Source organism: Tachyglossus aculeatus, chromosome 1, assembly GCF_015852505.1.
Source record: "Tachyglossus aculeatus isolate mTacAcu1 chromosome 1, mTacAcu1.pri, whole genome shotgun sequence".
Lineage (NCBI taxonomy): Eukaryota > Metazoa > Chordata > Mammalia > Monotremata > Tachyglossidae > Tachyglossus > Tachyglossus aculeatus.
This window is the reverse complement of record NC_052066.1, coordinates 9,734,831-9,757,474: the sequence shown is the minus strand read 5'-3', so window position 1 is coordinate 9,757,474 and position 22,644 is coordinate 9,734,831. Positions and strand designations below refer to the sequence as shown.

Below are 22,644 nucleotides of genomic sequence, written 5' to 3'. Positions count from 1 at the left end.
AGAGAATAATAATGATAATGATGGCATTTACTAAGCGCTATGTGCAAAGCACTGTTCTAAGTGCTGGGGAGGTTATAATAATAATAATAATAATGATGGCATTTATTAAGTGCTTACTATGTGCAAAGCACTGTTCTAAGCGCTGGGGAGGTTACAAGGTGATCAGGTTGTCCCACGGGGGGCCCACAGTCTTAATCCCCATTTTACAGATGAGGTTACTGAGGCACAGAGAATAATCATAATAATGATGGCATTTACTATGTGCAAAGCACTGTTCTAAGCGCTGGGGAGGTTACAATAATAATAATGGCATTTATTAAGCGTTTACTATGTGCAAAGCACTGTTTTAAGCGCTGGGGAGGTTACAAGGTGATGAGGTTGTCTCACGGGGGACTCAACATCTTCATCTCCATTTTACAGATGAGGTCACTGAGGCACAGAGAAGAATAATAAGGATGGCATTTATTACGGGCTTACTATGCGCAAAGCACTGTTCTAAGCACTGGGGAAGTAACGAGGTGATCACATTGTCCCACGGGGGGCTCACAGTCTTCATCCCCATTTTACAGATGAGGTCACTGAGGCCCAGAGAAGTTAAGTGATTTGCCTAGAGTCACACAGCTGACAGTTGGCAGAGCTGGGATTTGAACCCATGACCTCCGACTCCAAAGCCTGGGCTCTTTCCACTGAGCCACCCTGCACATGATAAGTGCTTAACAAATACCGCAACTATTATTAATATGTCTACCACCATAAAAAAGGATTATTTCACAGATGGGACATTATTTCAGAAGCAGCGTGGCTCAGTGGAAAAGAGCCCGGGCTTTGGAGTCAGAGGTCATGGGTTCAAATCCCAACTCCGCCAATTGTCAGCTGTGGGACTTCGGGCAAGTCACTTCGCTTCTCTGGGACTCAGTGACCTCATCTGGAAAATGGGGATGAAGACTGTGAGCCCCCCGTGGGACAACCTGATCACCTTGTAACCTCCCCAGTGCTTAGGACAGTGCTTTGCACATAGTAAGCGCTTAATAAATGCCATACAAAAGTCACTCAACTTCTCTGTGCCTCAGTTACCTCATCTGTAAAATGGGGATGAAGACTGGGAGCCCCCCGTGGGACAACCTGATCACCTTGTAACCTCCCCAGCGCTTAGAGCCCCACCTTACCTCCTTCCCTTCCCCACAGCACCCGTATAGATGTATATATGTTTGTACATATTTATTACTCTATTTATTTTACTTGTACATATCTATTCTATTTATTTTATTTTGTTAATATGTTTGGTTTTGTTCTCTGTCTCCCCCTTCTAGACTGTGAGCCCACTGTTGGGTAGGGACCATCTCTATACGTTGCCAACTTATAATAATAATAATAATAATAATAATGGTGGTATTTGTTAAGTGCTTACTATGTGCAAAGCACTGTTCTAAGCGCTGGGGAGGTTACAAGGTGATTAGGTTGTCCCAAGTGAGGCTCACAGTCTTAATCCCCATTTTACAGATGAGGGAACTGAGGCACAGAGCCGTTAAGTGACTTGCCCAAGGTCACACAGCTGACAAGCGCCTGAGTTGGGATTTGAACCCCTAACCTCTAACTCCAAAGCCCGTGCTCTTACCCACTGAACCACGCTGCTTCAACTTGTACTTCCCAAGTGCTTAGTCCAGTGCTCTGCACACAGTAAGCGCTCAATAAATACGATTGATTGATTGGAGCAGTGCCTTGCACACAGTAAGTGCTTAATAAATACCATTATTATTATTATTTATCTCAGAGGCACAGGCGCACCCCTCGCAAAATCCACCTCCACAGCCCGACAGGCCATCCGGCAGAACTTTCCCAGGTGAGAAATCATTTTGCTCAAAATTTCTCAGGTTTCACAAGATTTAGTCATGGGAAGAGAAGCACTCACCAAATACCTTATAAACCAACCCCAAATCAATCAATCAATCGTATTTATTGAGCGCTTACTGTGTGCAGAGCACTGTACTAAGCGCTTGGGAAGTCCAAGTTGGCAACATATAGAGACAGTCCCTACCCAACAGTGGGCTTACAGTCTAGAAGACCCTCTCCATCCCCCCCATCTTACCTCCTTCCCTTCCCAACAGCACCTGTATATATGTATATACGTTTGTACATATTTATTACTCTATTTATTTATTTATCTTACTCGTACATATCTATTCTATTTATTTTATTTTGTTAGTATGTTTGGTTTTGTTCCACGTCTCCCCCTTTTAGACTGTGAGCCCACTGTTGGGTAGGGACTGTCTCTATAGGTGGCCAACTTGGACTTCCCAAGCGCTTAGTCCAGTGCTCTGCACACAGTAAGCGCTCAATAAATACGATGGATTGATTGATTACAATATTCACACCTTTATAATTCCCCACCCCTGCAAGTTTGAAGCATTTTCACCCAGATCTGGAGATAAATGTTTAAGAAATCTTAGCGCTTAGTATAGTGCTCTGCACACAGAAAGCGCTCAATAAATACGATTGATGGATTGAAATCTGGGTAGTTTTTATGTCGGGTGGGCTGACAATGACAACGTCGGGAATTTGAATTCACTATTTACCTGATCAGTGCGTTGAGGGGGATTTTTTTCCAAGGGATCCCTTGTTTGAGCAGATCGTTAGCAAATGACTGGAGGGAAAACAAAGACTGCAGAATGGCGTTCATATAGCAGGTATTTCCTAAGTTGGAAAAACTGAAAATGACAAAGACACGTTATTTTTATTAAAAAAAAAAAAAAACAATAGTTTTGATTTTAAATTACACACACATACAAACACTCTTCCTGTCATTTAGACGGGGCTTCATCCTTGCAGCAATCTTAAATGCTGGGAAACGCATATAATTCTCACACCAAAAAGCGGCATTTTCCCCATCTTAAAATCCAAAACATTCCATCTGTCCATTAATAATAATAATAATAATGGCATTTATTAAGCGCTTACTATGTGCAAAGAACTGTTCTAAGCGCCAGGGAGGTTACAAGGTGATCAGGTTGTCCCACGTGGGGCTCACAGTCTTCATCCTCATTTTACAGATGAGGTCACTGAAGCACAGAGAAGTGAAGTGACTTGCCCAAAGTCACACAGCTGACAATTGGCAGAGCTGGGATTTGAACCCATGATCTCTGACTCCAAAGCCCGGGCTCTTTTCCACTGAGCCACGCTGCTTCCCATTAATACTATGATCCCTTCTCCCGGGCTGAATTTCTTCTTAAAGAGATTGCTTTGTGTTCATTCATTCATTCAATCGTAGTTATTGAGCGCTTACTGTGTGCAGAGCACTGTACTAAGCGCTTGGGAAGTCCAAGCTGGCAACATCTAGAGACGGTCCCAAAGTCCAAAGCCCAAAGTCACCCAGCTGACAGGTGGCGGAGCCGGGATTAGAACCCATGACCTCGGACTCCAAAGCCCGGGCTCTTTCCACTGAGCCACGCTGCTTCTCACTGAGCCACGCTGCTTCTCACTGGTCACTCATTCATTCAATCGTACTTATTGAGTGCTTACTGTGTGCAGAACACTGTACTAAGCGCTTGGAAAGTAGAGAAGCAGCGTGGCTCAGTGGAAAGAGCCCGGGCTCGGGAGTCAGAGGTCATGGGTTCAAATCCCGGCTCCACCACTTGTCAGCTGGGTGACTTTGGGCAGGTCACTTCCAGGCCTCAGTGACCACATCTGGAAAATGGGGATTAAGACTGTGAGCCCCCCGTGGGACAACCTGATCACCTTATAATAATAATAATGGCATTTGTTAAGCGCTTACTATGTGCAAAGCACTGTTCTAAGCGCTGGGGAGGTTACAAGGTGATCAGGTTGTCCCACCGGGGGGCTCACTGTCTTCATCCCCATCTTACAGATGAGGTAACTGAGGCCCAGAGAAGTGAAGTGACTTGCCCAAAGTCACCCAGCTGACAGGTGGCGGAGCCGGGATTGGAACCCATGACCTCGGACTCCAAAGCCCGGGCTCTTTCCACTGAGCCACGCTGCTTCTCCTCCCCAGCGCTTAGAACGGGGCTTTCCACATAGTAAGCGCTTAATAAATGCCATCATTATTAAAGTACAATTCGGCAACAATCAATCAACCCATCGTATTTATTGAGCGCTTACTGTGTGCAGAGCACTGTACTAAGCGCTTGGGAAGTACAAGTTGGCAACATCTAGAGACGGTCCCTACCCAACAGTGGGCTCACAACAGAGAGAGACAGTCCCTACCCAACAACGGGTTCACAGTCTAGAAGGGGGGAAAAAGAGAACCACATAAAACAAGTAGACAGGCCTCCATAGCATCCATATAAATAGAATTATAGATCTCTCCATCGTATAAAAAATCATCATCATCCTCATCAATCGTATTTATTGAGCGCTTACTGTGTGCAGAGCACTGTACTAAGCGCTTGGGAAGTACAGGTTGGCAACATATAGAGACGGTCCCTACCCAACAGTGGGCTCACAATCTAAAAGATATAAAAAATATGTACGTATTTATTATTAAGGGGGGTAGGGAGTCGGGGCCATGGGGAGGAGAGGAGGAGCAGAGTCTCCCAAGCTTTAAGGCCAGTGCTCTGTGCACAAGATGCGCTCAGTAAATACCACCGTCTGACTGATAGTCCAGCCGACAGCACGAACCCGGGAGTCAGAAAGATCTGGCTTCTAATTCATTCATTCATTCAATCATATTTATTTTTTTAATGGTATTTATTAAGCGCTTACTATGTGCAAAGCACTGTTCTAAGCGCTGGGGAGGTTACAGGGTGATCAGGTGGTCCCACAGGGGGCTCACGGTATTAATCCCCACTTTACAGTTGAGGCAACTGAGGCCCAGAGAAGTGAAGTGACTTGCCCAAAGTCACACAGCTGACAATTGGCGGAGCCAAGATTTGAACCCGTGACCTCTGACTCCAAAGCCCAGGCTCTTTCCACTGAGCCACGCTGCTTCTCAGTATTGAGTGCTTACTGTGTGCAGAGCACTGTACTACTACTAATAATAATAATGGCATTTATTAAGCGCTTACTATGTGCAAAGCACTGTTCTAAGCACTGGGGAGGTTACAATCAATCAATCAATCAATCGTATTTATTGAGCGCTTACTGTGTGCGGAGCACTGTACTAAGCGCTTGGGAAGTCCAAGTCGGCAACATCTAGAGACAGTCCCTACCCAACAGTGGGCTCACAGTCTAAAAGGGGGAGACAGAGAACAAAACCAAACATACTAAGAAAATAAAATAAATAGAATAGATATGTACAAGTAAAATAAATAGAGTAATACATATATACAGGTATCAGATTGTCCCATGTGGGGCTCACAGTCTTAATCCCCATTTTACAGTTGAGGTAACTGAGGCACAGAGAAGCTAAGTGTCTTGCCCAAGGTCACACAGCTGACAATTGGCGGAGCAGGGATTTGAACCCGTGACCTCTGACTCCAAAGCCCGGGCTCTTTCCATTGAGCCACTCTGCTTCTCTACTAAGCGCTTGGGAAGTACAAGTTGGCAACATATAGAGATGGTCCCTACCCAACAGTGGGCTCACAGTCTAATCTGGAGAAGCAGCGTGGTTCAGTAGAAAGAGCCCGGGCTTTAGAGTCCGAGGTCACGGGTTCAAATCCCGGCTCCACCAATTGTCAGCTGGGTGACTTTGGGCAAGCCCCCCGTGGGACAACCTGATCACCTTGTAACCTCCCCAGCGCTTGGAACAGTGCTTTGCACAGAGTAAGCGCTTAATAAATGCCATTATCATCATCATCATCCCCAGTGCTTAGAACAGTGCTTTGCACGTAGTAAGCGCTTAAGAAATGCCATCGTTATTATTATTCTCTGGGCCTCAGTTCCCTCATCTGGAAAATGGGGATGAAGACTGTGAGCCCCCCGTGGGACAACCTGATCACCTTGTAACCTCCCCAGCGCTTAGAACGGTGCTTTGCACATGGTAAGCGCTTAATAAATGCCACTATTATAATTATTATTGTTATTAATCCCCGCTCTGCCACTCGTCTGCTATGTGCTATTACTCTATTTATTTATGTATTTATTTTACTTGAACATATCTATTCTATTTATTTTATTTTGTTAGTATGTTTGGTATATGTTGCCAATTTGTACTTCCCAAGCGCTTAGTGCAGTGCTCTGCACATAGTAAGCGCTCAATAAATACGATTGATGATGATGATGATCTATTCTATATCTATTCTATTTATTTTATTTTGTTAGTATGTTTGTTCTGTCTCCCCCTTTTAGACTGTGAGCCCACTGCTGGGTAGGGACTGTCTCTAGATGTTGCCAACTTGTACTTCCCAAGCGCTTAGTACAGTGCTCTGCACACAGTAAGCGCTCAATAAATACGATTGATTGATTGATTTTGTTCTCTGACTCCCCCTTTTAGACTGTGAGCCCGCTGTTGGGTAGGGACTGTCTCTAGATGTTGCCAACTTGTACTTCCCAAGCACTTAGTACAGTGCTCTGCACATAGTAAGCGCTCAATAAATACGATTGATGATGAGGATGATGATGTGGCCTTAGGCAAGTCACTTCACTCCTCTGGGCCTTGGTTTCCTCACCTAGAAAATGGGGATTAAGGCTGAGAGCCCCATGTGGGACAGGGACGTGTTAGACTGTCGATACTCCAGGGTGGAGAACAGCGCTTGACACATAATAAGCACTTAATGAATACCATCATCATCAGTATTACCGTTATCTACGGATATTATGAATTATTTATCTACACATCTATAAATTCTAAATTACTTATTTATATCAACTTCTGTCTCCCCCTCTTAATCAATCAATCGTATTTATTGAGCGTTTACTGTGTGCAGAGCACTGTACTAAGCGCTTGGGAAGTACAAGTTGGCAACATATAGAGACAGTCCCTACCCAACAGTGGGCTCACAGTCTAACTCTTCAAGGGCTAGGAACGTGTCCACCAACTCTGTTGTAATAATAAAATACTATTAATAATGGCATTTGTTAAGCGCTTACTATGTGCAAAGCACTGTTCTAAGCGCTGGAGAGGTTACAAAGTGATCAGGTTGTCCCACGGGGGGCTCACAGTCTTCATCCCCATTTTCCAGATGAGGGAACTGAGGCCCAGAGAAGTGAAGTGACTTGCCCAAGGTCACACGGCTGACAAGTGGCGGAGTCCCTCATCATCAACATCATCCATTGTATTTATTGAGCGCTTACTGTGTGCAGAGCACTGTACTAAGCGCTTGGGAAGTACAAGTTGGCAACATCTAGAGACGGTCCCTACCCAACAGTGGGCTCACAGTCTAAAAGGGGGAGGCAGAGAACAAAACCAAACATACTAACAAAATAAAATAAATAGAATAGATATGTACAGGTAAAATAGAGTAATAAATATTTACAAACATATATATATATATATACAGGTGCTGTGGGGAAGGGAAGGAGGTAAGATGGGGGGATGGAGAGGGGGACGAGGGGGAGAGGCAGGAAGGGGCTCAGTCTGGGAAGGCCTCCTGGAGGAGGTGAGCTCTCAGTAGGGCCTTGAGTCGGAATTTGAACTCACGACCTCTGACTCCCAAGCCCGGGCTCTTTCCACTGAGCCACGCTGCTTCTCTGCTCCCCAAAAGCATTCAAATACCACGGAATGAGTGGATGAACAGAACTTCTTATTTTCCCTAAATTCTGGCTCCAGGCTTTTGTTTGTAAATATAATTAGAGAGGGGAGAAGAGAGAGGGGAAGGTGCGGGGACAGAGGGGGAGAAAGAGAAAGAGAGAGGGGGGAGATGGAGATGGAGACGAAGAAAGAGAAGGAAAAAAGGGAAGAGGGGGGAAGAGAGCGGGAAGATGGGGGAGAGAGAGGGAAAAGATGGGGACAGAGTGGGGAAAGAGGGGAGAGAGGGAAGAGACGGAAGGAGAGGGGGAGAGAAAAAGAGAGAGGGAAAGAGAGGAAGGGAGACAGAGAGGGAGGGAGGGGGAAAGAGTGGGAAAGAGGAGAGAGAATGACAAGGGGAGAGAGAAAAAGAGAGGAAAAGAGGGAGAGATGATGATAATAATAATAATAATAATAATAATGGCATTTATTAAGCGCTTACTATGTGCAAAGCACTGTTCTAAGCTCCTGGGTAGATACAAGGTAATCAAGTTGTCCCACGTGGGGCTCACAGACTTAATCCCCATTTTACAGATGAGATAACTGAGGCCCAGAGAAGTGAAGTGACTTGCCCAAAGTCACACAGCTGCCAAGTGGCGGAGGCGGGATTTGAACCCATGACCTCGGACTCCAAAGCCCGGGCTCTTTCCACTGAGCCACGCTGCTTCTAGAGATAGACGGAGGGAGAGCGAGAGGGAGGGAAAGGGGAAAGTGGGGGAGAGAGGAAAGAGAGAGAACGAGAAGGAGAGGGAAGGGGAGAGAGAGGGAAAGAGAAGCAGTGTGGCTCAGTGGAAAGAGCCCGGGCTTGGGAGTCGTAGGTCATCCAGTCAATCGTATTTATTGAGCGCTTACTGTGTGCAGAGCACTGGACTAAGCGCTTGGGAAGTCCAAGCTGGCAACATATAGAGACGGTCCCTACCCAACAGTGGGCTCACAGTCTAGAAGGGGGAGACAGAGAACAAAACATATTAACAAAATAAAATAAATAGAATAAACATGCACAAATAAAATAATTAAGTAGAGTAATAAATCCGTACAAACATCTATACATATATACAGGTGCTGTGGGGAGGGGAAGGAGGTAAGATGGGGGGATGGGAAGGGGGAGGAGGGGGCTCAGTCTGGGAAGGCCTCCTGGAGGAGGTGAGCTCTCAGTAGGGCCTTGAAGGGGAGAAGAGAGCTAACTTGGCGGATGGGCGGAGGGATTGGGGGCATTCCGGGCCCGGGGGAGGACGTGGGCCACAGGTCGATGGCGGGACAGGCGAGAATGAGGTACGGAGAGGAGATTAGCGGTGGCAGAGGAGCGGAGGGTGCGGGCTGGGCTGGAGAAGGAGAGAAGGGAGGTGAGGGAGGAGGGAGTGAGGTCATGGGTTCTAATCCCGGCTCTGCCACTTGTCAGCTGTGTGATTTTGGGCAAGTCACTTCACTTCTCTGGGCCTCAGTGACCTTATCTGGAAAATGGGGATTAAGACTGTGAGCCCTATGTGGGACAACCTGATCACCTTGTATCCCCCCCGCCCCCCACCCAGTGCTTAGAACAATAGTAAGTGCTTAACAAATACCATCATTATTATTATTATTATTAGAGAGAGGAAGAGAGAGGGAGAGAGGAAGAGAGGGGAAACGGGGGGAGAGAGACAGGGAGAGAGGGAGGCAGGGAGAGAGTGGGAGGGATGGAGAGGGAGGGATGGGGAGGGAGAGGGGCAGGAGAGTGCTCTGCACACAGTAAGCGCTCAATAAATACGACTGAATGAATGAATGAGTGAATGAATGAATGAATGAGAGAGGGAGAGAGGAAGAGAGGGGAAGGGGGGGAGAGAGACAGGGAGAGGGACAGGGAGAGAGGGAGGCAGGGAGAGAGGGAGAGATGGAGGGGGAGGGATGGGGAGGAAGAGGGGCAGGAGAGTGCTCTGCCCACAGTAAGTGCTCAATAAATATGACTGAATGAATGAATGAATGAATGAGAGAGGGAGAGAGGAAGAGAGGGGAAGGGGGGGAGAGAGACAGGGAGAAAGGGAGGCAGGGAGAGATGGAGGGGGAGGGATGGGGAGGGAGGGGGCAGGAGAGTGCTCTGCCCACAGTAAGCGCTCAATAAATACGATTGATTGATTGAATGAATGAATGAATGAGAGAGTGGGGGGGAAGGAGGGGAAAGGGGGGGAAGAGAGTGCACAGGAAGAGATATTGAAGGAGATCAAGAAAATAGCCTTCTCGGGGTCTGCGGAAAAAGGGGAAGAGGCCGCAGACAATGACGAAGGACAATGGACAGTGGACAAAGGACAGCAGTTCCAGAACTTTTTGTTCGTTTGTTGCCCTTCTCAAAACGCAAGGCCCAAACTGGCTGGCTTAGAAAAAGACCGTGGGGTGGCAGCGATTCCATTTGGGTTGGCTCAGCCCGCCGCCCTAAGTGGTCCGTTTGGGCACGGCTCGGTTCCGGGCCCTGGGGAGCGGATTCTTTGCTCGGGACCCGCTGGGTTTCTCAGCTGGCTCACTCTCCAATGCGGGGCCTGGCTGCGCCGATCAACTGAGGCAGCGGGGCCTAGTGGGTATTCATTCATTCATTCATTCAATCACATTTATTGAGCGCTTACTGTGTGCAGAGCACTGTACTGAGCGCTTGGGAACTACAACCTGTAAAATGGAGATTAAGATCGCGGGCTTTGGAGTCAGAGGTCAAGGGTTCACATCCCGGCTCCGCCACCTGTCAGCTGGGTGACTTTGGGCCAGTCACTTCACTTCTCTGGGCCTCAGTTCCCTCATCTGGCAAATGGGGATGAAGACTGGGAGCCCCCCAGGGGACAACCTGATCACCTTGTATCCCGCCCCCCCAGCGCTTAGAACAGTGCTTGGCACATAGTAAGTGCTTAACAATCAATCAATCAATCGATCAATTGTATTTATTGAGCGCTTACTGTGTGCAGAGCACTATACTAAGCGCTTGGGAAGTACAAGTTGGCAACATATAGAGACAGTCCCTACTCAACAGTGGGCTCATCATTATTATTAAGTGGCGGAGCCAGGATTAGAATCGTTAGATTAGAATTGCTAGATTAGAAGCCGGGATTAGAATTGTTGCAAACTTGTACTTCCCAAGTGCTTAGTGCAGTGCTCTGCACACAGTAAGCGCTCAATAAATACGATTGAATGAATGAATGAATGAATGAAATAAATGCCATCATTATTATTATTATCATCTGTAAAATGGGGATGAAGACTGTGGACTCCATGGGGGACAGGGACTGTGTCCAACCGGATTAATCTGTATCCACTGCAGCATTTATTCATTCAGTCGTATTCACTGAGCGCTTACTTTGTGCAGAGCCCTGTACTAAGCGCTTGGGAGAGTACAACACAACAATAAACAGACACGTTTCCTGACCACGACGATCTTACGGTCTAGAGGCGGGGGAGACAGACTCCTGGCACATAGTAAACGTTTAACAAATACCATTTAAAAAAAAGTGCGAAAAGGTCATGGGTTCTAATTCCAGGTCTGCCGCTTGTCTGCTGCATGACCTTGGACGAGTCACTTAACTTCTCTGTGCCTCAGTGACCTCACCTGTAAAATGGGGATTGAGACTGAGAGCCTCATGTAGGACAGTGATTGTGTCCACCCTAACTTGCTTGTACCATTCATTCAATCATACTTATTAAGTGCTTACTCTATGATGATGATGTTGATGATGGTTATTTGTTAAGCGCTATGTGCCAAGCACTGTTCTACGCACTGGGGGCATATAAGGTCATCATATCCTAAAGCTCCTCAACCTCTCAGCTACCTTCGACACTGTGGTCCACCCCCTTCTCCTCAACACACTATCCAACCTTGGCTTCACAGACTCCATCCTCTCCCGGTTCTCCTCTTATCTCTCCAGTCGTTCATTCTCAGTCTCGTTTGCGGGCTCCTCCTCCCCCTCCCATCCCCTTACTGTGGGGGTTCCCCAAGGTTCAGTGCTTGGTCCCCTTCTGTTCTCTATCTACACGCACTCCCTTGGTGACCTCATTCGCTCCCACGGCTTCAACTCTCATCTCTACGCCAATGACACCCAAATCTACATCTCCACCCCTGCTCTCTCCCCCTCTCTCCAGGCTCGCATCTCCTCCTGCCTTCGGGACATCTCCATCTGGATGTCCGCCCGTCACCTAAAGCTCAACATGTCCAAGACTGAGCTCCTTGTCTTCCCTCCCAAACCTTGTCCTCTCCCTGACTTTCCCATCTCTGTTGACGGCACTACCATCCTTCCCATCTCACAAGCCCGCAACCTTGGTGTCATCCTCGACTCCGCTCTCTCATTCACCCCTCACATCCGAGCCGTCACCAAAACCTGCCGGTCTCAGCTCCGCAACATTGCCAAGCTCCGCCCTTTCCTCTCCATCCCAACCGCTACCCTGCTCATTCAAGCTCTCATCCTATCCCGTCTGGACTACTGCATCAGCCTTCTCTCTGATCTCCCATCCTCGTGTCTCTCCCCACTTCAATCCATCCTTCATGCTGCTGCCCGGATTGTCTTTGTCCAGAAACGCTCTGGGCATATCACTCCCCTCCTCAGAAATCTCCAATCAATCTGCACATCAGGCAGAAACTCCTCACCCTGGGCTTCAAGGCTGTCCATCCCCTGGCCCCCTCCTCCCTCACCTCCCTTCTCCCCTTCTCCATCGCAGCCCGCACCCTCCACTCCTCCGCCGCTAATCTCCTCACCGTTAGGCCTCGTTCTCGCCTGTCCCGCCATCGACCCCCGGCCCACGTCCTCCCCCGGGCCTGGAATGCCCCCAATCCCTCTGCCCATCCGCCAAGCTAGCTCTCTTCCTCCCTTCAAAGCCCTCCTGAGAGCTCACCTCCTCCAGGAGGCCTTCCCAGACTCAGCCCCCTTTTTCCTCTCCTCCTCCCCACCAACCCTCTACCCTACCTCCTTCCCCTCTCCACAGCACTTGTATATATATATATATATATATATATATATATAGAATATTGAATATATATATATTGAATATATATACATATATATATATATATATTTGTACAGATTTATTACTCTATTTATTTTACTTGTGCATATTTACTATTCTATTTATTTTGTTAATGCTGTGCATCTAGCTTTACTTCTATTTATTCTGATGACTTGACACCTGTCCACATGTTTGGTTTTGTTCTCTGTCTCCCCCTTCCAGACTGCGAGCCCGTTGTTGGGTAGGGACCGTCTGTTGCCAATTTGTACTTCCCAAGCGCTTAGTACAGTGCTCTGCACACAGTAAGCTCTCAATAAATACGATTGAATGAATGAATGAATCAGGTTGTCCCATGTAGGGCTCACAGTCTTTAATCCCCATTTTCCAGATGAGGCAACTGAGGCCCAGAGAAGTGACGCCACTTGCCCAAAGTCCCACAGCTGACAAGGGGGCGGGGCGGGGATTAGAACCCAGGACCTCTGACTCCCAAGCCCGGGCTCTTCCCATTGAGCCACGCTGCTTCTCTTCTATGCACAGCACTGTACTAAGCACTTGGGAAAGTACAAGACTATACTTTTAGACTGTGAGCCCACTGTTGGGTAGGGACCGTCTCTATATGTTGCCAACTTGTACTTCCCAAGCGCTTAGTACAGCGCTCTGCACACAGTAAGCGCTCAATAAATACGATTGATTGATTGATTACAAGGGGCATTTTCCCTTGAACAAGGGGTAGCGTGGCTTAGTGGAAAGAGCCTGGGCTTGGGAAGTCATGGGTTCTAATCCTGACTCCGCCACTTGCCTGCTGTGTGAACTTGGGCAAGTCACTTCGCTTCTCTGGGCCTCAGTTCCCTCATCTTTAAAATGGGGGTGAAGGCTGTGAGCCCCCCATGGGACAACCTGATTACCTTGTATCCTCCCAGCGCTTAGAACAGTGCTTGGCACATAGTAAGCGCTGAACAAATGCCATCATCATTATTATTATTATCATTATCATCATCAATCGTATTTATTGAGCACTCACTGTGTGCAGAGCACTGTACTAAGCGCTTGGGAAGTACAAACTGGCAACCTATAGAGACGGTCCCTACCCAACCAATACAGAGTGACGATCCCTGCCCACAGCGAGCTCACGGTATCCACCCCAGCGCTTTAGTACGGTGCCTGGCACCGAGGAAGCGCTTAGCAAATACCGTAATAATAATAATAATAATGACAGTAATAAATACCCCTGCAGTTGTTGTTGGGGGTAAGTAGATAAGGACACCCTGGGTTTATTCCAGCCGGTATAATCCTGATTAGAGCGCAGCTTCTTGACGGACAGAGGCGCGGGCTGAGACAGAAATCCCAGACTCCTCTTGGCAGAGGGCGTCTGACTCGAAACGCTGGACCTGCACGGAAATAAAAACGGGACTTTGAACAAAACGCTACCACAATCAATCGAATTATTATTATTATTATTATTACTATTATCATTATCATCATCATCATCATTATTATTAGTATTATTATTATCATCGTTATTATTATTAGTATTATTATTATCATCATTATTATTATTGTTGTTATTATCATGTTGTATTATCATATCATATCATATTGTTATTATCATCATCGCTACTATTATCATTATTAACAATATTATCATTGCATTAACAAATTATAATAATTTAATAATTTTCCACAATAATGAATGCTATAATAATTTATTATATTTTTAATAATTTATAATTATATGATTGATAAATTATAAAATTATTGATAACGATAATAATAGCATTTATTAAGCGCTTACAATGCGCAAAGCACCGTTCTAAGCGCCGGAGAGGTTAACGAGGTGATCAGCTTGTCCCCCGGGGGGCTCCCAGTCTCCATCCCCATTTTCCAGATGAGGTCACCGAGGCCCCGAGAAGTGAAGTGACTTGCCCGAAGTCGTCATCATCATCATCGATCGTATTTATTGAGCGCTTACTATGGGCAGAGCACTGTGCTAAGCGCTTGGGAAGTACAAATTGGCAACATATAGAGACAGTCCCTACCCAACAGTGGGCTCACCCAGCTGATAAGTGGCGGAGCCGGGATTTGAACCCAGGACCTCTGCCTCCAAAGCCCGGGCTCTTTCCACCGAGCCACGCTGCTTCCACAGTCTGGTTTTGAATCCATAACCCCAACCCAAATACAGCTCACCGGGCACAAATGACCGAGACGAGTCACCTGAAAGTCTTTCCTTTTTTCTCCCCCTTCCTGTCAGTTGAAGGAGGAAAATAGGGGATAAGGAGAGACCCCCCTCTTAACTGACAAGTGAATTACACCTTCCAACCGCGGACCCTTTAAATTATTTTATTTTATTTTAAATAAATCATTTATTTCATTACTGTATTTTGAATAAATCATTTACGTCATTATCGTATTTTGAATAAACCATTTATTTCCTTATTGTACTTTGAATAAATCATTTATTTCCTTATTGTATTTTCAATAAATCATTTATTTCATTACTGCATTTTGAATAAACCATTTAGTTCATTATTGTATTTCGAATAAATCATTTTTTTCATTACTGTATTTTAAGTAAATCATTTATTTCATTATTGTATTTTCAGTAAATCATTTATTTCATCATTTTAAGAAAACATTTATTTCATCATTTTATTTTTAATAAATCATTTATTTCATTATCTTATTTTGAGTAAATCATTTATTTCATTATTGCATTTTGAATAAATCATTTCATCATTGTATTTTCAATAAATCGTTCATTTCATTATTTTATTTTGAATAAATCATTTCTTTCATTATTTTATTCTGAATAAATCATTTCTTTCATTATTGTATTTTGAATAAATCATTTCTTTCATTATTGTATTGTGAATAAATCATTTATTTCATTATTGTATTTTGAATAAATCATTTATTTCATCATCTTATTTTGAAAAAATCATTTATTTCATCATTTTATTTTCAGTAAATCATTTATTTCATTTTATTTTCAGTAAATCATTTATTTCATCATTTTATTTTAAATAAATCATTTATTTCATCATTTTATTTTGAGTAAATCATTTATTTCATCATTTTATTTTGAATAAATCATTTATTTCATTATTGTATTTTGAATAAATCATTTATTTCATTATCTTATTTTGAATAAATCATTTATTTCATTATATTTTCAGTAAATCATTTATTTCATTACTGTATTTTCAGTAAATCATTTCTTTCATTATTGCATTTTTAATAAATCATTTATTTCATTGTTGCATTTTCAATAAATCACTTATTTCATTATTTTATTTTAAATATATCATTTATTTCATTATTTTATTTTAAATAAAATATGTATTTCATTATTTCATTTTAAATAAATCATTTTTCATTATTTCATTTTAAATAAATCATTTATTTCATTATTTTGAATAAATCATTTATTTCATTATTTTATCAAATAAATCATCTATTTCATTATTTTATTTTCAATATATAATTTATTTCATTATTTTATTTTAAATAAATCATTTATTTCATTATTTTATCTTAAATAAATCATTTATTTCATTATTTTATTTTAAATATATCATTTATTGCATTGTTTTATTTTAAATAAATCATGTATTTCATTACTTCATTTTAAATAAATCATTTGTCATTATTTTATTTTAAATAAATCATTTATTTCATTATTTTGAGTAAATCATTTATTTCATTATTTTATCAAATAAATCATTTATTTCATGATTTTATTTTAAATATATCATTTATTTCATTATTTTATTTTAAATAAATCATTTACATCATTAATTTATCTTAAATAAATCATTTATTTCATTATTTTATTTTAAATATATCATTTATTGCATTATTTTATTTTAAATAAATCATTTATTTCATTATATTTTAAATATATCATTTATTTCATTATTTTATCTTAAGTATATCATTTATTTCATTTTTTATTTTAAATATATCATTTGTTTCATTTTAAATAAACCATTTATTTCATTATTTTATTTTAAATATATCACTTATTTCATTATTTTATTTTGAATAAATCATGTATTTCATTATTTTATTTTAAACGAATCACTTCACTATTTTCTTTTAAATGAATCATTTCATTATTTTCTTTTAAATGAATCATTTATTTCATTATTTTATTTTAAGTACATCATTTATTTCATTATTTTATTTTAAGTAAATCATTTATTTCATTATTTTATTGTAAACAAATCATTTATTTCATTATTTTATAGTTGTTTCCGATTCACAGCGACTTTTCGGATATAGTTTCTCCAGGAAGGCCTATCTTCCTATTTATTTTATTTTGTTGGTATGTTTGGTTCTGTTCTCTGTCTCCCCCTTTTAGACTGTGAGCCCACTGTTGGGTAGGGGACTGTCTCTATGTGTTGCCAATTTGTACTTCCCAAGCGCTTAGTACAGTGCTCTGCACATAGTAAGCGCTCAATAAATACGATTGATTGATTGATTGATTGATTGATTCCTGCCCTAATCCCTAACCTTGTTGACGGCTCTTCCCTCACCGCCGTTATGGTTGTGGAAGCAGCGTGGCTCAGTGGCAAGGAGCCTGGGCTTTGGAGTCAGAGGTCCCGGGTTCAAATCCCGGCTCCGCCACTTAGCTGGGTGACTTTGGGCAAGTCACTTCACTTCTCTGGGCCTCGGTTACCTCATCTGTCAAATGGGGATTAAGACTTCTAGACTGAGCCCCCCTTCTAGCCTGTGAGCCCACTGTTGGGTAGGGACCGCCTCTAGATGTTACCAACTTGGACTTCCCCAGTGCTTAGTACAGTGCTCTGCACACAGTAAGCGCTCAATCAATCAATCAATCGTATTTATTGAGCGCTTACTGTGTGCAGAGCACTGTACTAAGCGCTTGGGAAGTACAAGTTGGCTACACATAGAGACAGTCCCTACCCAACAGCGGGCTCACAGCCTGTCCTGAGCACTCAATACAGTGCTCTGAAACACATCAAAGGAAAGAGCCCGGGCTTGGGAGTCAGAGGTCGTGGGTTCTAATCCCGGCTCCGCCACTTGTCAGCTGGGTGACCTTGGACAAGTCTCTTCATTTCTCTGGGTCTCAGTTCCCTCCTCTGTAAAATGGGGATTAAAAGCACGGGCCCCACGTGGGACAACCCGATTACCTTGTATCCCCCCCACCCCGCCGGCGCTTAGAACGGTGCTCGGCACGCAGTAAGCGCTTAAACGGTGACGGTGAGACCGTGGTTGGGTAGGGACCGTCTCTATATGTTGCCGATTTGTACTTCCCAAGCGCTCAGTACAGTGCTCTGCACACAGTAAGCGCTCAATAAATACTTACTGAATGAACAAACACCATCATCATCATCTGCGCACAAGTAGACCCTAAGCTTCTTGCAGGCGGGGACTGTGGCTACTACCCAACTCTACAATTCGTCTACTCCACGCTGAGAAGCAGCGTGGCCCAGTGGAAAGAGCCCGGGCTTTGGAGTCGGAGGTCATGGGTTCAAATCCCGCTCCGCCAAATGTCAGCTGGGTGACTTTGGGCCAGTCACTTCACTTCTCTGGGCCTCAGTGACCTCATCTGGAAAATGGGGATGAAGACTGTGAGCCCCCCGTGGGACCACCTGATCACCTTGTAACCTGCCCAGCGCTTAGAACAGTGCTTTGCACATAGTAAGCGCTTAATAAATACTATTATTATTATAGTATTTTATCTTTTAGACTGTGAGCCCACTGTTGGGTAGGGACTGTCTCTTTATGTTGCCAATTTGTACTTCCCAAGCGCTTAGTACAGTGCTCTGCACATAGTAAGCGCTCAATAAATACGATTGATGATGATTATTACTATGCTCTGCCAAACGCTCAGTACAGTGCTTTGTGGACAGTAGACTCTAAACTCCTTGAAGGCGGGGATTGTGGCTACTAAACAACTTCATTCACTCAATCGAATTTATTGAGCACTTACTGTGTGCAGAGCACTGTAATCAATCAATCAATCGTATTTATTGAGCGCTTACTGTGTGCAGAGCACTGTAATCAATCAATCAATCGTATTTATTGAGCGCTTACTGTGAGCAGAGCACTGCACTAAGCGCTTGGGAAGTACAAGTTGGCAACATATAGAGACGGTCCCTACCCAACAGTGGGCACACAGTCTAAAAGGGGGAGACAGAGAACAAAACTATTTATTGAGCGCTTCCTGTGTGCAGAGCACTGTACTAAGCGCTTGGGAAGTACAAGTTGGCAACATATAGAGACGGTCCCTACCTAACAATGGGCTCACAGTAAGTGTTCAGTATACTGCTCTGCACAGAGTAGACTGGAAGCTTCCTGAAGGCAAGGATTGTGGCTACTAACCAACTCTACTATTCTCTCCCAGGCACTCAGGACAGTGCTCTGCTCACAGTAATAATAATAATAATAATAATAATGATGGTATTTGTTAAGCGCTTACTATGTGCAAAGCACTGTTCTAAGCGCTGAGTAGACTGGAAGGCCCCCGAGGGTGAGGCTAGTGGCTACTAACGGAGAAGCAGCGTGGCTCAGTGGAAAAGAGCCCGGGCTTTGGAGTCAGAGGTCATGGGTTCAAGTCCTGGCTCTGCCAATTGTCAGCTGTGGGGCTTTGGGCAAGTCACTTAATAATAACAATAATGATAGCATTTATTAAGCGCTTACTATGTGCAAAGCACTGTTCTAAGAGCTGGGGAGGTTACAAGGTGATGAGGTTGTCCCACGTGGGGCTCACAGTCTTCATCCCCATTTTACAGATGAGGGAACTGAGGCCCAGAGAAGTGAAGTGACTTGCCCAAAGTCACACAGCTGACAAGTGGCAGAGCCAGGATTTGAACCCACGACCTCTGACTCCAAAGCCCGGGCTCCTTCCACTGAGCCACACTGCTTCTCAACTTACCTTCTCTGGGCCTCAATAACCTCATCCGTAAAATGGGAATTAAAACTGTGAGCCCCCCATGGGACAACCTGATCACCTTGTAACCTCCCCAGCGCTTAGAACAGTGCTTTGCACATAGTAAGTGCTTAATGAATGCCATTATGAAAGAGCCCGGGCTTTGGAGTCAGAGGATATGGGTTCAAATCCCGGCTCCGCCAATTAAATAATAACAATAATAAATAATGACGGCATTTGTTAAGCGCTTACTATGTGCAAAGCACTGTTCTAGGCGCTGGGGGGTTACAAGGTGATCAAGTTGTCCCACAGGGGGCTCACAGTCTTCATCCCCATTTTCCCGATGAGGTAACTGAGGCTCAGAGAAGTTAAGTGACTGGCCCAAGGTCAATCAATCAATCAATCAATCGTATTTATTGAGCGCTTACTATGTGCAGAGCACTGTACTAAGCGCTTGGGAAGTACAAATTGGCAACACATAGAGACAGTCCCTACCCAACAGTGGGCTCACAGTCTAAAAGGGGGAGACAGAGAACAAAACCAAACATACTAACAAAATAAAATAAATAGAATAGATACGTACAAATAAATAAATAAATAAATAGAGTAATAAATATGTACAAACATATATACATATATACAGGTGCTGTGGGGAAGGGAAGGAGGTAAGGAGGGGGATGGGGAGGGGGAGAGGAAGGAAGGGGCTGAGTGTGGGAAGGCCTCCTGGAGGAGGTGAGCTCTCAGTAGGGCCTTGAAGGGAGGAAGAGAGCTAGCTTGGTGGAGGGGCAGAGGGATTGGGGGCATTCCGGGCCCGGGGGAGGACGTGGGCCGGGGGTCGATGGCGGGACGGGCGAGAGCGAGGTACGGGGACGAGATTAGCGGCGGAGGAGCGGAGGGTGCGGGCTGGGCTGGAGAAGGACAGAAGGGAGGTGAGGTAGGAGGGGGCCAGGGGATGGATGGATGGATGGCCAGCCTGGAAGCCCAGGGGGAGGAGTTTCTGCCTGATGCGCAGATTGATTGGTAGCCACTGGAGAGTTTTGAGGAGGGGAGTAACATGCCCAGAGCGTTTCTGGACAAAGATAATCCGGGCAGCAGCGTGAAGTATGGATTGAAGTGGAGAGAGACACGAGGATGGGAGATCAGAGAGAAGGCTGGTGCAGTAGTCCAGACGGGATAGGATGAGAGCTTGAATGAGCAGGGTAGCGGTATGGATGGAGAGGAAAGGGCGGATCTTGGCAATGTTGCGGAGCTGAGACCGGCAGGTTTTGGTGACGGCTTGGATGTGAGGGGTGAATGAGAGAGCGGAGTCGAGGATGACACCAAGGTTGCGGGCTTGTGAGACGGGAAGGATGGTAGTGCCGTCAACAGAGGTCACAAAATAGACATGTGGCAGAGCTGGGATTCGAACCCATGACCTCTGACTCCAAAGCCTATGCTTTTTCCACTGAGATTCCACTGAGATTGTCAGCTGTGTGACTCCGGGCAAGTCCCTTACCTTCTCTGGGCCTCAGTGACCTCATCTGTCAAATGGGGATGAAGACTGTGAGTCCCCCGTGGGACAACCTGATCGCCCTGTAACCTCCCCGGCGCTTAGAACAGTGCTTTGCACATAGTAAGCGCTTAATAAATGCCATAACAAAGAGCCCAGGCTCTTTGGAGTGAGTGGCTCAGTGGGAATACCAATAAATAAATAATAAAATAAATAATTAAATAAATAATTAAATAAATAAATAGCTAAATAGATAGATAGATAAATAAATGAATTAATTAATAAATGAATGAATGAATGAATAAGTAAGTAAGCAAATAAATAAATAAATAATAAAAATAATGAATAATAAAATAAATAATAATAATAATAAAATAAATAAATAAATAAATAGATAGATAAATGGATAGATAAATAAATAGATAAATGCCAGCGGCGGATTGGTTGGGCTGAACGGACCCTCCGTTCTTCAGACGTTGGCTCCCTACATGATGCTTACCTGTCACCGTTGGGGTTTCCAGCTGAGTAGTCTTTTCCTAAGGCTCTGCTTCCGTAAAAGGATGATGACTGCAACGGCAGAAGCCCTAGAAAAAAGGTCCAAAAGAGGGATAATTAGGCCCTAAATTACTCGAAAACCTTCGGTTCTACCTGTGGAATTTCCTCCCGCAAATGCAGTTTTCCAGAGGCATTCAGGCTCTGCTTTCCGTGTCGACCAAGTTGCTCCGCGGCTATGAATAATAATGATAATAATAGAGGTAATAAGTATAATAATAATAACAGTAATAATAACGATGGTATTTGTTAGGCGATTACTATGTGCCAACAACAGCAGAAGTCCTAGAAAAAAGGTCCAAAAGAGGGATAATTAGTCCCTAAATTACTCAAAAAACTTCAATTCTACCTGTGGAATTTCCACCCACAAATGCAGTTTTCCAGAGGCATTCTGACTCTGCTTTCCATGTTGCCCAAGTTGCACCGCGGCTATGAATAATAATGATAATAACAATACCACTAAGTGTAATAATAATAATAATAATGATGGTATTTGTTAGGCGTTTACTATGTGCCGATAACGGCAGAAGCCCTAGAAAAAAGGTCCAAAAGAGGGATAATTACTCCTTAAATTACTCAAAAAACTTCAATTCTACCTGTGGAATTTCCTCCCACAAATGCAGTTTTCCAGAGGCATTCTGACTCTGCTTTCCGTGTTGCCCAAGTTGCTCCGCAGTTATGAATAATAATGATAACAGTAGTACTAAGTGTAATAATAATAATAATGATGATGGTATTTGTTAAGCGCTTACTATGTGCCGATAACGGCAGAAGCCCTAGGAGAAAAGGTCCAAAAGAGGGATAATTAGTCCCTAAATTACTCAAAAAACTTCAATTCTACCTGTGGAATTTCCTCCCACAAATGCAGTTTTCCAGAGGCATTCTGGCTCTGCTTTCTGTGTTGCCCAAGTTGCTCCGCGGCGATGAATAATAATGATAATAACAGTAGTACTAAGCGTAATAACAATAATAATAATGATGGTATTTGTTAGGCGCTTACTATGTACCGACAATGCCAGAAGCCCTAGAAAAAAGGTCCAAAAGAGGGATAATTAGTCCCTAAATTACTCAAAAATCTTCAATTCTACCTGTGGAATTTCCTCCCACAAATGCAGTTTTCCAGAGGCATTCTGACTCTGCTTT

At 43.9% G+C, this 22,644-nt stretch overlaps 1 protein-coding gene across 1 annotated transcript in view; it reads right to left on the bottom strand.

Annotated features, from left to right (window-relative positions):
• USP37 (ubiquitin specific peptidase 37) overlaps positions 1–22,644 on the bottom strand; it is a 270,227-nt gene that overhangs the window by 139,486 nt on the left and 108,097 nt on the right. Inside the window, exons 8-10 of the mRNA XM_038740830.1 lie at positions 21,449–21,533; positions 13,792–13,953; positions 2,574–2,705 (exon numbers count right to left, since the gene is read on the bottom strand). Coding sequence (XP_038596758.1) covers positions 2,574–2,705; positions 13,792–13,953; positions 21,449–21,533 — 379 coding nt within the window. The remainder of the gene's footprint in view (positions 1–2,573; positions 2,706–13,791; positions 13,954–21,448; positions 21,534–22,644) is intronic.